Here is a 14,286-nt window from a genome sequence, read left to right as displayed (position 1 = left end):
TTTATTATTTATTGTGTGGATAATCGCCGGCATAGTGTGCTTTTAGTTAGATTTAAGTTTCAATAATAAAATTAAGTAATGGCGGGCGTATTATTTGAAGATATATTCAATGTGAAAGACATGGATCCAGAGGGAAAGAAATTCGACAGAGTAAGTCGATTGCACTGTGAATCTGAGTCATTTAAAATGGACCTGATTCTGGACATAAATTCTTGGATTTACCCTATGGAATTGGGTGATAAATTTAGATTGGTTCTCGCCACGACACTCAGGGAGGATGGGTACCCTGACGGCGGAGAGTGGAATCCGTTAGAGACGGAGGGAAACCGCGCTGATAGTTTCGAATATGTCATGTCTGGAAAAGTTTATAGGTTAGTTTTAAAATTTTCCTATTGGTTCTATCTCATAACTTCATACTCATATTCATAACTTCGTTCCTGGTCACATTCTGTCCTATGCCCGGACTTAGCGTTAAAAATAAACCATCAACATTTTTATGGTTATCAATGTGACTGTGATTTTACTACCAGTAATGCTATTGTTGACAATCTATATGTCCCTTAGTCGCCTCGTACGACACCCGGACTCCCTTAGTTGGTGAAAGTAAAAGTATCTGGCATTCAGATAATACAATTACACAATACATTTTGAAACAACTTTAATACAACACCTAGATGTTTTTTTTTAAGAAAAAATATTTATTGTTCATCATAATTTTCAGCCAAATTCTGGGTCTGTACCCACCACGCCTCCTTTTATAGTTATCATATTGTTGTATCATTAGTTTCTAGTATGGTCAGACACACATAAACCTGACCCCCTGAAGTTACAAGTTAGTTTGACAAACAAACAAAAGATGAAGGCAAACTTACCTAAATGATATAAAAGATTTATATTTCTATTTCCAGGATAGAGGGCGATGAGGCAGCTATGGAGCCCGCCTCTCGGCTAGCTGCGTACGTCTCATTCGGAGGACTGTTGATGAGGCTGCAAGGAGATGCTAACAACTTGCATGGGTTCGAAGTTGACCAACACATGTATTTGTTGATGAAAAAATTAGCGTTTTGATTATTTTATATTACTTTTATACTGGGTGTTAGAGTAAACACAATTATTTTTTATATCACATTATTTTGAGTGGAATTACAATCGAAAAATCCTTTTTTTTTTACTTAGGCCCTGTATAGGAGCACACTAGCACCTTCATTAAAGTTTTAGTAAAATAATCATCAGACTTTTGTTATTTTATGCTAAGAAATTGATAAAAATGTGATTGTGGCACTAATGTTCATCTAGATTAACATTTCTAATAATACACTATTTGAACATTTATTTGAATGATTGTATCATTATATTTTAGCGTTAAAGACAGTGTTACTCTAATACCCTTAAAAATATGTTGATTTTATGTGGGTGTTTTGGCACAGTCTGAATGTGGAAGCGAAGTTTATGTGGAGGTGGCCGATTAGTCCGTTTCTGCTAAAATCGACTTTTGATCACTAGTTTAACCACAACCACAAGTTAAGAAAAATATTATATTTTCTTAACTTTTATATTGTCATCTTTATATTAAGTTTGAAATAAAAAATGAGATCCATACAGTTGTCCGACGGCCTTGCTAAAGGCGAAAGAGCCGCCGGCGTCGACAATGCAGTCAGGGTTGTCACAAAACATGGAAGACAGTTTACTAGATACTGTTTTAATTTTTCTAAAAGTTGTTGTGTTCCCAATGACCTGTATCTACAATGCACTGTGTGGTCGAATTTCGATTATAGAAACTTACCATTTAGGTTGGTTGGTTATCCTAATTTTGTTTTACCCCTCACTGTCATACAGATACAAGGCGGTTCTCAGAGCGTTTCGATCGCTGCGGCCGCGCTGTCATTACGATCTGTCAATTTTCATTGGGACGGAATCATTTCCAAAGTCGACACTAATTCATAAAATTTACATTACCACAGCACAGACAAATTCTTTTAAAGTCTGATAGTAAACTAATTGTAATGACAGCGCTTCCGCTTCGAAACGTGAGTGTTTGAAAATGAAACAAATTAGTTCTTTAAGCACCATTGATGGTACAGTCAACAGCACATCAACCTATCCAAAATCATTGCAAACTCGCCGCTATTACCGCGCCATAGTTTCATTCAAGGTAACTTGATGTGCTGTTGACTGTACATATGGTAGAATAGGTCCGCGACAATAAAATCAATATAAAGCTATATATTATCATAACTTTATATTTTAACTTTTACCTGGATGACTTGTATCCACTTTTCAACTACCTACCTAGGTATAAATTTAATCTAAGAATAAACTTTTATAAAGATATTGACTTTCGTTTTTGGAATACTGCACGATCCCCCCATCCCCATACAATGCAACTAAGAGCCATGCCCCATTGCTCAGTCGTGCTCCGTTGCGACGACGCAGCATGTTGTTTGTCCGTTGTTTTCTATACGGTTCGTCATTGACGTGCATACGTCGAAACTTTATACGATTTCTGCGTTGTCCTTGTCTGTCGAAGGATGTCAAAAAGACCAAGCGCACGACTGAGCAATGGGGCATGGCTCTATTGAGACATTTTGTCCTCTGTGGACGTCCATGTTAAGAAATTATTAGACTTTTATTGAACTAAAAACTGGTCCACATAAAAACGTACCGACGTACTAAAGTACAGTAAAAAAATCAATTGTCTACCTATTTATTTCGATGATAAAGAGCCCCTCCCGGAGCGACAGAAAGCAGACTCATATTAATAAGGTTCCTTTTTATCTTTCGCGTACGGAACTCTATCGGTCGACTACTAACTATTCCGAAAGGGGAGAAAATGAAGAAAGAAGACTGCTCCAACACCCAATAATTATAAATAAATACAGAAGAACAAATCACACAGATCCAATTAGCCACAGAGTAAGTTCGAAACCTGTGTTAGGGGATACTAACTTTAATACCGGCTATACATAATCGCGATATGGTTAGCCGAACTTTAGCGAATTCTGTATTTTACTGATTTTTCATTGTGGAAAACAAAACAGTGTGTAGTCTCGGCTTAAGGTAAGGCTGAGGACTTTTACAAAAAAATAAATAGCAATGTTTAAAAAATACCAACTTGCGTCGAATGAAACATCAAGCGTTTGTGACATAATATGAATGAGTAGTTCTGTCACTGTGTTGCTTTTCACACAGTGACAGAACTACAGAACTTTTTGTTTTTTTTTTTTTGTGTTTGTTTTGTCCATTCCGGAATTAAATTCTGGCCCATTTGATGGGCAATAATCCGCCAGACGGAGGAGGTGAACCTCCTCCTGACATAGGTATGGATGAGTCTTCAGAAATCCCCTCTCGCTCCCAAAAACAGAGTCTTAAACGTACGGCAGACACAGTAACCTCTGTCGAAGCCAAGAAAATAAACCCTCCTTCAAAATTCATCCAATCTGTCTACGTCCGCCCTGGGTAGATAACATTATTTATAAATATTCGAACTCGGATCTGGGCCCCTTTGTAGTACACGTGAGTCGTTCAGAACCAGACTATTCTGCTGGCGCATCAATCCGTGTCCTTAAATTTGTCCCTTCCCCCTTATGTCCCAAGACCTGTTAATATGCAATTTCTATTAACATAGTTTTTATATTATAATTATATTGGCAAAATTTATACAAAATAATAATATCTACTTACTTATATTTTTTATTTACTTTACCCGTATGTATGTATGTATAATATACTTTTATATTTTTGGTTACACACTGATCCGTGTTTATAATATCATTATAACATATTATATTCCGTGTCAATTTCAATCTTGACGTTGGCAAAATCATCGTTTTGGCGAACGATGGAGTCATGTAATTTAAAAAACAAAATGAATAGAGTATGCACACATTTTTTACACGAATTAAATCGTCATTACGAAATAAATATAAATATATATTTCTAATTGTTGTGAACATTACCAGACATACATAGTAGAACTATGATATACATATCATACCTTTTCGATTCATGCATTTATATTCCCCGTTAGAAAAGTATCCCGCCATCTAGTGGGTAGGTAGTCGTAAAAGTAATGTTCTGTGACTGTTTTGTGAATTAGCTTCAACAACTTTTCCGTTTTAGTGTCAAAACCCTACGTTTGGTTATGTGTGTGTGAATTAATTCAAAAGGTGACAAACATGTACTTACTTAGCTAAATAATTTCAGTTAGTTGGGTTCATAGGTTAACATTGTACACGTTATGTACATAACAATGGTTAATTTGGGTTTATGCTTGGTAGGAAATATTTTCTAGACTAAAAATACCTACTAAGTATAATTTGAATGTATAGAATAAATATTATAAAGGCGTGCCTACACGCGTGATTTCACGCAGAGTGCACGTGCCACGTTAACGAGAGACTAGGGTCGTGTGTGCGAGCCTTTAATTGGTTTTGTTTTTCTATTGTTTGAATTTGGAACTGACGACAGCGTTTGTTTGCTAATTGACTGGAAAAATCGATGTGTTTGTAAAAATAATTCCTATTCTCTCCCACGTCTCTCTGTGTGACGTCGCCATTTAACGAACATGAAATTGATATTCTTTTTTTGTATTCAAAATTATGTTGTGAGTCAAAATCAAAATTCGCATCAAAATTAAATACGAAATGTACTTATAACGTAAATCAGTTAGTTAATACATTCCTTTTGTTGTACTTCGGTACTTATTATCTAGGTATGTGATGATAACATACCTAGTAATTTATTTTATTTCACAAGTAACCTACTAACTAGTTTCTACTTGCTCATTTGAATGGTGACTATTGTTTTTACGATACAATTACACTTGATCTAAGCAATTATCTATATATAGGTAATGCCCTTTATTATTGTATTAGATTTTTTTGGCGGATCACAAAATGGCGGCAAAATGCAAATAGGTACAAGCGAAATATGTTGTTTTCATATATTTAAACTTAAAACTTATTAAAAAGTCGATTGAATATTATCTTCAAGGAAGGCCTATTCAATTATCGATATCGATTTTCGAGTCGATTTATTAATTGATTAACCGACTTAAAATGAAAGTTTACAATTCATCGCGAAATCTTCACAAACAGCGTAAGTAGGTACCTCCTATTGGTATTTTGGTGAAATCCACCATCATTGCAGCCCTTTCTTCGTCCGTCTTCGAAAGTAGGTAGGTCTCCTCCATTATCCACCATGACCCTGTCTCTAGCCTTCCGGCAGGAAGGCTAGGCTACACTGGATGGGAATCCAGTGTGTTAAGACCAAGATGCTAAAATAACATAAGTTGCAAAATGAATACTTACCTAAGTATCTTTTTGAAGTTCAATCGATCTTTGGTCTTTTGCAAACCAGTCATTTTAAAGCCCATGGAGTTAAATTGTCAGATTTGCAATATGACCAAAATTGCGAAAGGACTATAAGTAACTACAGTAACGATCGACATGCAATTATAATATAGTGCATTCATCTCTCTGCTGGAAGATCTTAAATAAGAAAAAGATTATTTTCCATCATGACCCGACCGGGGATCGAACCCGAGACCTCTCAGTTCAGAGGCAAGCACTTTACCACTGCGCCATCGAGGTCGTCAATCTTATATAGTCATCTTAATTCCATTATTTATTAAAATAGATAGGTACCTTCTCTAATCGGGATTAGAGTACATACCTATCTGATTTTAATAAATAATATAGATAAATTAATACAAATAAGTATTGAATGATGTGAAGCAAGGCCGGGGCTTTGTTCGGGTAAAAATATAATAAATTATACATCTAAACCTTCCTCAGGAATCACACTATCTATCTATGAAAACCGCATGAAAATCTGGCACCGTAAGCACCGAGATAGAAGGAAAGAAAGAATTACTTTATTACGGCATTTACATATTATGCTTTTAAACTAAAATATATTTTAGAGGAACTTAAAATTAATGGTAACCAGCTCAGCTATATGCTGCGGCATGGGCCACAGCGCTGATTTTTAGTCGGCTGGGCCTGTATAAGTGAAATAAAAAGATATAAATAAAAATTTAAAAAAAAAACTTTAAAATGTAAGTAGTTACAGTGTTGCCATTTTCTGTACCTATTGGTAATACCTACCTAATCAGGTCAAATCAATATTCAAATTTCAACGAAATCGTGAGAGTAGTTTTCAAAAACGCGAGTACCTATAATATAACATTACCTAAGTATTGATCGTTAGGGTAAATATGTGAGACCATTGGTTTGGTATACATAGGTACCTAGTAGGTAGGTATCTAACTATATAAAGTTCAAAGTTAAATATGTAATAATGGGATACAACACTAGTAAATGAAAAAACAAAAATTTCAAACTCACTTTAATATAATAGGTAATGTGTAACAGCCATAGCACAGATAGTAAAAAAAAGAAAATGTTTGAATTATAAAATCAAATCGCCTATGAGGCCATTGGTCGACTCGCCGCCAATCGTCGCGCGCCGCTCACTGTAGGCGGGAAGAGGCAAACGTCAAATGCAAATGAGATTTTTTTTATAGAACCAGTTTCCGCGCGTCATTTTGTTTATGGCCGGTACGAGGACTTCTTTTTTTAAGAAAGGGATAAGAGAAGAGCTCACCTTTACGGTACTTTGATGCGTGAAGTTTAAGATTTGAGTGACCGACATGGATCATAAATGCTAATTTATTCTTAATTCAGTTCGTTAATGGCCAGTCGTCTCGACTTATTAAGAGAAGCGCATAACATAATTTATACGTTAACATTTGCTAGATTTGTCCTTATCTTGTAGGCAAGTATATTTAGGAGGGTAGCATTTATTTAGAACGAAAAGAAATTCGTTTAATTTTTCGTTTGATTTTATTATAATACTTTATTTTTTTAATTTTTAAATATTTTATTTACATAATAAAATACCAATTTCTATGTACATTTTAAATATTTATTTTATCTGACAATATTTTATGATAGGAACTCCAATAATATTGTTTAAACGGATATATTTTCAAACGCCACCTAAATTTTCACAATATATACCTAGATACTAAGTAAATCATGGTTCGACATATATTAAAAAATAAAGAAATTTGAACATAGGTTCTATAACTAACAACTTTCCATTTTAGGTAGGTACGATTTTGAATTTCGAATATTTTTATTCAGTCGAATATTACCCTATTTATATTTTTGTGACTTTCAACACATGTGTATATTTATTTTTCAATTTTTAATTTCATGTAATACCATTTATGCGGTCGCAACCTGTCTTTTAACATTTCCACGCAAGTACTGTTATGAAATAAATTAATAAAACATGAAAGAAGTATCGTCCTACCTCTACGTTGCTAACAAACTTCAAGTTGCACTGCCAGCGTCATTATTTTGTTAATGTATTTACTTTCTATCACACGTTCGGGACTTATCGCACACCTACAGGATTGGCCCCCCTCATGCCCTCTTCCCTCTGGAGTGAGGGAGCGAGGACGTCGCCGCAATCCCAGTCAGTCGGCGTTGTGTAGGCCGAACGCGTACGCCCTATTGCGATGACTTTATCTATCAATTATTTTTTAATTGGCGCGAGTGTAAGCCGACTAAATTATATACGTTTCTTTTTTTGAATTTAGAACATATTTTTTTTAATAAGATTAAATTAGAACGTACAGTTTGAAATTTGTATTTTTCAATAATTAAGTATTTTATTTTTTAAAATGCGCACGAAAATAATCTGTTGTTTGTGGACAAGTGTTACTGAAAATAGTGTTGTGAAAACCTTTTTTCCGGTGTCGATATTTAGTCAAAATGTTTTCGAAGCATGTGCGGTTTCATAGAGCAGCGCCAATTGGATTCTTATAAGGTAGGTGCAATATTTTATATTTGGTATTTCTGAATTCTCATCAAAATCAGTATAGTAAGTTTAGCTTATAAGAGTACAAACATCCAACACCAACATAATATGACGCACCAAGTAATCTTGAGGTGAACTACAGGTATAATACTTACATTGCCCTTTGTACACCTAGGTGAATTAATCATGTTGGACCACAGTGAAGTACTTTTCACTCTTTCCGTAGGCTCTGTCTTACTCACACGAATAGGTACGAACAACAAACTACAGAAAGAAAATAATAATTTTCATATATATGAATAAATCCCACGTCCAAATTGTCTGATTTTGATACAAAAAGATAATTTATAGAAAGTTTCATATAAAGTTAGCTGTTTTTCCGAAAAAAAAAATCTTCCGTCGCAATTTCTTTTTAAAATCTTTCCTACATAAATCACCTAGACGCGTCGGTCGTCACTTCTCAGGGGCGTTCAGAGAACAATTTATTTTTCTCTTGTTATTCCAAGAAATCTTGATTAACAAGCTTTTGTCCGACTTAAACTATATATTTCAATGTAAGCCTGTATACGGTGTTCGTAATATGAGCCTTTTGTTAAGTACAGTTAATAAAGTTATGACCTGAAATAAGAAACAAAAATTTAAAAAAAAAACATTTATTTCTAGCACAGATCATATAATGTTAGTAATAGAAATTATACTTAAAATTATGTTAGAGACAGGCGCGATAAAAAAAAAATTGTATCTTTGTCAATGTCAATGTCGACATCCCGCATCGCCGCCGGCCGCCGTCTGCCGCAGGCTGTTGGAGCTGCTCACTCTCACTCACCCGATCTATCAGAGATACGATACCTACCTAAAAGTAGCTTAAAAAGTATGAGTTACTAAGAGAAAATCATAGTTCGAATTGTAAAGGAAAATCTTTGTGAAAAATTCATGTAAGTATCATAAAAACAACAAATTTTCGACAATAAATAAGGGTTTTGTCGAAAATTGGTTGTATTGCAAAGAAAATATTTGTTTGTTTGTTACCTCTTCACGCTCTATCTACTGGACCTATTATGAAATTTTGCATACATGCAAGTAGTTTGAAGTATGGAAAATTACATAGGGTATCTTTCATTCCGGAAAAATAATTTGTCGCTTGGGAAATTTACGTAGGCGAAGCGGATGGCAAATAAACCACAAAAAGGATTGGATGTAAATTTGAAAGTATCTTTCACGTCAAAACGGAGTATTGGAATGAGTTGATTTTTTGTGTGGAGTTAGATGGAGAGCTGGAGAGTGACATAGGCTAATTTTAGCCGCGGCTGGGACCACGCAAGCAAGAGTAACTAAGTATGTTAAATACTATGCTATATATAAATAAAAACCAGAAATCTCGCCCCCTCTCAGTCATAGTGACAGAGCATATTCATTTATTTTCCAACTAAAAAGTGAATGATTATTCCAAAATATTAAAAGTTTGTTATTGTATTATATGTACTTGTAAGAGGACAAAGCAATATAAATCATGACTGAGGGTCGTGGCTGTTACGTGGAATGTAACACACAACAATTCCCTGGGCATTATTATTGAAGTGGTTTTCCTTTGTCTTCTCCATTTTATACACTAAGCCGATAAATCATAAGCTAGAGTTTAGATTTCCACACATTTAGATCCTAAAAAGCTCATGTAATATCATAAATCGGTCATTTTTGTGATATACCTATTGCTACTGCGGATGCCTAATTTTGAACTAAAAGTTGCATAAACATAACCTTCCAAAGGCGCATAAGGTACATAGAGACTAACATCTTTTGTTCTACGACTTTTGGCTAAACGTAATAAATACAAAAAATCCTGTTTTAGTTTTAATGTCGTTTCTATAAAACGTTTAACTCTACGTTCGATTCCGCTACATAACGCTACTGTACTGTCTCATGTTGCTTGGCTATTATATAGAGTTAAGATGTGTAGAATCACAAATTAGATTGTTTTTATTTATATGAAAAAATACTACGAATCACGAAGAGTCATCACAAGCAACTTTTAGATGCTTGTTTTGATGTACCCAAGTAGTCTTTAGGAGGATTTGCGTTTGATACCAGTAACGCTGTATAATGTATAGTTTGATCATTGTCATAGGTTGGTTGGTAAAACAAATCCTTGTGAAAACAGTTAATAGGTTTAATCGCAATGTATTATACCTAATAATCATAAATTATATTTGATATTAACTAAAATATACTTAACAATGAAAATATCCGATACGCGCTGGCACAAAAAAAGAACGAACGATAAAAATAAAAAAGCAATTTGAAAATGGAACACGCGAGCCGTCTGCGTCATAACAGGCTCAAGTTACCGACCTAAAGATTTATATACAAAGGCTTTGTTTCTCTCTGTACGATTTTCGAATTTGAAATGTTGCCTTTGTCCTTGGTTCGAATTGTGACCGTTAATAAAATAATATGGCGTCACTCTTTTGACGGGAGTTTATGTCTGAAGCGACGACGACTGTTGAGTTTATGGCTCTTGTAATTTACGGCAATGTTATTTAATGTTGAATAGATTTTATAGGTGTAAGTAACGTGGTCTAAACATAGGAACTTAGATCAACAAGAAATATAAAAATATCCAATTCGAAATAATTATTTTAATTTCGAATGACGCTATTTACTAAGAATAATAATTATTGACAATTAACAATACATACAAAAAATATATTTTACAATATTTAATATAAAAAAAACTGAAATAGACAATCAAATAATAATAAAAACAAAAAACTAACCGAAAAAAAAATCGAGTTAAAAAAAACTATTAACCCCCCCTGACTTTCAACATTCATTTCGCTACAACTTTTGAACTGCTAAACCGATTTTGATCAAACATATCTAAGAACCTCCGCATAAAAATTAGCTGTCATAAAAATAGATATCAAATTAACTTATAACACACCACTCTTTTTACGTTGGGGTTTAAAAATACAAGCCATTATTTTATTTGTCTAATCTTAATACACGACTTATTATTATATAGGTACTTATTAATTTAATTTATTGCATTGATCTCATAAAGCTCCTGTGCTTCAGGCGTTAAAAAGCTGAAAATACCTACTTAATTGCAGATAAAGATAAACAAGATAAATACAAAAAAGTATAAAAGATATATTAGGGCACTAAAAATCGCCTAAAATCACATTTACTGTACGAGGACTTCTCTTATTTTTTTTAATTTTTAGTATTTGTAGTTTAATCGATCTATTTATTATCCCAGGTCCAATGTCCTTCGATATAGAAAGTGTGCAGCGGTGGCATATTAAAAAGAAACTAAAAATAGAAAAAGTATATTAAAAAAAAAAATGACATTTAAAATCCGTCGTGTCGAAGAAAAGAATCTTTTTTAAAATGACAATCGTTCGGAAAGGTAGCGCAACCCCATTGGCTAGGGTGGTGCCCTCGCAACTGATTGGGCGTGCTTAGGGTGGCTGGGACTGTCATCGGCCAATCAGGACGCTTCGCGCGGACGTGCTTTATCTATGGCCCGCACCCCGATCTAAGGGCTCTATGGTTCTGTTTGCGTTGCATTTTACTTGTTTGTCGATTTAATTGATGTTCGTTTTTCAAAAGGTAGGGTTGCTTCGAGCGCTTTGTTGAACTATTTGATGTCTATGAGAGGGATAGTAGTTCGTCGCCGGTAGTTTGTAGCTTTTTGAGAAATTCCACTAAGGTTATAAAGCCGAAAGCTTGTGAATATGTTTGTTACTTCTTCCCGCTAAAACGGCTGGGCTAACACATACCTACGCCATTTTTTATCCTGAAATTACGCGATTCCCATTTTTGGTCAAAAAGTGAGATACCTTTTCAAGGGCACCTTATAAAGTAGATGAGTATCGCCATCTACTGCATAAAAACCGTCTTTTGACGCGGGTAACACCGCGGTGTGCGGGTGCTAGATATAAATTTCAATAAGTATGACGTGAAAAAGTGCCTGCGAAGGTCTAATTTCTGAAGAAATGCATTGTCTTTGAAGAATTTAGCTACTTTCTCATATGCTCTCCGAGCGTTTCCTCAGCTTCAGAGTTTCGGAGCCCAGGGCGCAATTTCCTAATTTTCCTCTTCAATACGCACGGACTTTGGCGTCTATAGTTGTCAGACCATTGGCACGCATATCATCCTTGACGACATCAAGCCAGCACTTCTTGGGTTTGCCTTCTGCCAGCGCCGGGCGGGAGCGGCATAGCTTCATTTAACAAATCGTATTTTTATTGGAAACTACGCCGCGGGGCAAAAATATTAATTAATTTAAATTTCCCACGGAATCACTTATTTTTCTGGGATGACCCTATGTTATCGACCCTATACACACACGTACGTACATACTTCAAACTACATGTATGCAAAATTTCAAGAAGATTGATTGAGTAGATAGAGCGTGAAGAGGCGACAAACAAACGAACTTATTTTCCCATTTATAATACAAGTTTACGTGTACGCCGGGAACTTAGACCTTGCGAACACAATATTTTTTTACAATAATACAACGGCTTAACCGATTTTGTTGCCCCACGAACTTAAACATTCTATTGAGAAATCCTACATACCTATTAAATTTCGGTTCGAAACTTATCGCTTTGCGTATTTTTGCCCCAAGTTGATTGGTAGACCTCGCTCGCTCGGTCGATTAGGATAGAATATCTTTAAGATTTTGACGATTTTTTTAAGTGTAATGCAAAATCAATGTGTAATTAAAAAGTTTTGCTACTTCATTCACAATTTTCGCTATTGTAAGTACTTTTTTTGCATACTGATTAACATAAGTACTTATTATTAAAAAAACCAGTGTGCAAAAACTAGGTCAAGTGCTAGTTAACATACATATTTACATTACGTAAGTTTGTGTAATGTAGGTGACATGTGTCACAAGTATACGTAATTATTTAGGTTAATTGAAGTGAATCCTAACTAATATTATAAATGCGAAAGTAATTGTGTTTGTTTGTAACCTCTTCACGCTTTATCTGCATAATCAATCTTCTTGAAATTTGAATTTTCTTGAAAAATTGCACGCATGTAGTTACGGTACGGAAGTACGGAGAACATAGTGTACCTCATCCTGGAAAAATAAATGTTCCCGTGGGAAATTCACGCGAGCGAAGCCGCAAGCAAAAGTTGGGCTTTCTATAAATATTTTTTAAATACCTTCAACTTTTTTACAAGCTTTTATTTAGTTTCACCTGTCCCGATGTTTGCTTGTCTGTCTGTAATCAAATCTTGCAAGTTAGATTTCACCTACTTCCAGTTGTTCTACAGAGTTTAAATCTCCCACGTCGCTTCAGTTTCCATGACAATGCATTATTATGATATGCAAAACAAAATGGTGCGCACAGAATCGGCTCCCGACGAGGGAGTTCTTCAACGGCCTACTGCACGGACATATTTTTTTTGTCACGCGTTGAATCTCTCTGACGACAATAAAAACTTGTGGTAAAAAGGTCACCTTTGTAAAAATACTAGTTTTTACTGTGAAATAACAATATGTATTATCAACTAGTATCAGTATTTATCAACTAGTAGTTAATATAAAATATATTAAGTATAAACGTTAGTAAAATTCGCCGTAATCTAAAAGGCCACCCCGTGTTGTCCCTAGCTCAAAATTACACATAAATGCTCGCACCATTTCCCCGCTGGATCTCTATTGGTTATTATACAAACTCACGTAGAACAGTAGGATTCGAACCTGGGACCTATTGGTTCTCAGGCGTTTTTAAAATTCTGGTAAATTCAAAAGTCTTTATTCAATTTTATAGGATGTTATACATAATTTATTGACATTAAAAAACTCCCGACTTTCAATATTCATTTCGCTACAACTTTTGAACGGCTGAACAGATTTTCATGAAACATGGCTAAGAACACTCGGGATAAAATTATCTACTTATTACACAAAAAAAACTAAATGAACCGTAGATAAAAGATACATACGATGCCATAGACAGACACGTTAAACTTACAACACCCCTCTTTTTGCGTAGGGAGTTAAAAAAGTTAGGTAATGGTACATTGTGTAATTTGTATATTCCTATTTTTACGCAACTAAAAACCAGGAATGCCCGTCAAAACCGTCAATTTTGGCGAACTTTTAACCGATAGTGTACCTATATCCGGATATCGTGGGTACAATAGTTAATTCCGGAATTAACCATTATACCCACGGCAACGAATCGTATCTATAATCCTAATAAACACTAGAGCGAGCGCGTGCTAAAACCAAACATGTACCCACGACATGCGCGGGATAAAATAATAAATTTTATTTGCGCTATTACAACTAGATTAGGGGTAAGATATTCCTGGTAAATTCAAATCGAAATCCGAATCCAATACTAATACTAGTATTATAAATGCGAAAGTCTGTCTGTCTGTTCCGCTTTCACGGCTAAACCGCTAGACCAATTTTGTTGAAATTTG

General features: G+C 34.8%; 2 protein-coding genes across 3 annotated transcripts in view; both read left to right on the top strand.

Moving 5' to 3' along the window:
• Nucleotides 1-2,335, top strand: Polr2H (RNA polymerase II, I and III subunit H). 2 transcript variants are annotated; one of them, XM_053767395.2, is made up of 3 exons: nucleotides 1-371; nucleotides 909-1,102; nucleotides 1,191-2,335. In XM_053767395.2, exons 1-2 carry the CDS (start codon nucleotides 79-81, stop codon nucleotides 1,066-1,068), a joined length of 453 nt encoding a protein of 150 aa, XP_053623370.1. In that variant the 5' UTR covers nucleotides 1-78; the 3' UTR covers nucleotides 1,069-1,102; nucleotides 1,191-2,335. The 2 variants fall into 2 exon arrangements, with proteins under 2 accessions (XP_053623370.1, XP_053623369.1); XM_053767394.2 differs by having other exon boundaries at nucleotides 909-2,335.
• A 5,146-nt stretch (nucleotides 2,336-7,481) lies between these two features.
• sim (single-minded) overlaps nucleotides 7,482-14,286 on the top strand; it is a 44,152-nt gene continuing 37,347 nt past the window's right edge. Inside the window, exon 1 of the mRNA XM_053767385.2 lies at nucleotides 7,482-7,839. The gene's annotated coding sequence lies outside the window, so the exon portion shown is untranslated. The remainder of the gene's footprint in view (nucleotides 7,840-14,286) is intronic.

The sequence above is a fragment of the Plodia interpunctella genome, chromosome 30 (assembly GCF_027563975.2).
Source record: "Plodia interpunctella isolate USDA-ARS_2022_Savannah chromosome 30, ilPloInte3.2, whole genome shotgun sequence".
In the NCBI taxonomy this organism is placed as follows: Eukaryota; Metazoa; Arthropoda; class Insecta; order Lepidoptera; family Pyralidae; genus Plodia; species Plodia interpunctella.
The sequence above is the reverse complement of the archived record's forward strand: the minus strand, read 5'-3'. Positions and strand labels throughout refer to the sequence as shown.

Excerpts from the sequence above, each read along its gene's own strand:
- Polr2H (XM_053767395.2), top strand. The coding sequence starts at position 79 with ATGGCGGGCGTATTATTTGAAGATATATTCAATGTGAAAGACATGGAT. Across the intron at positions 372-908 it reads ATGTCTGGAAAAGTTTATAG|GATAGAGGGCGATGAGGCAG; the intron begins GTTAGTTTTAAA and ends TTCTATTTCCAG.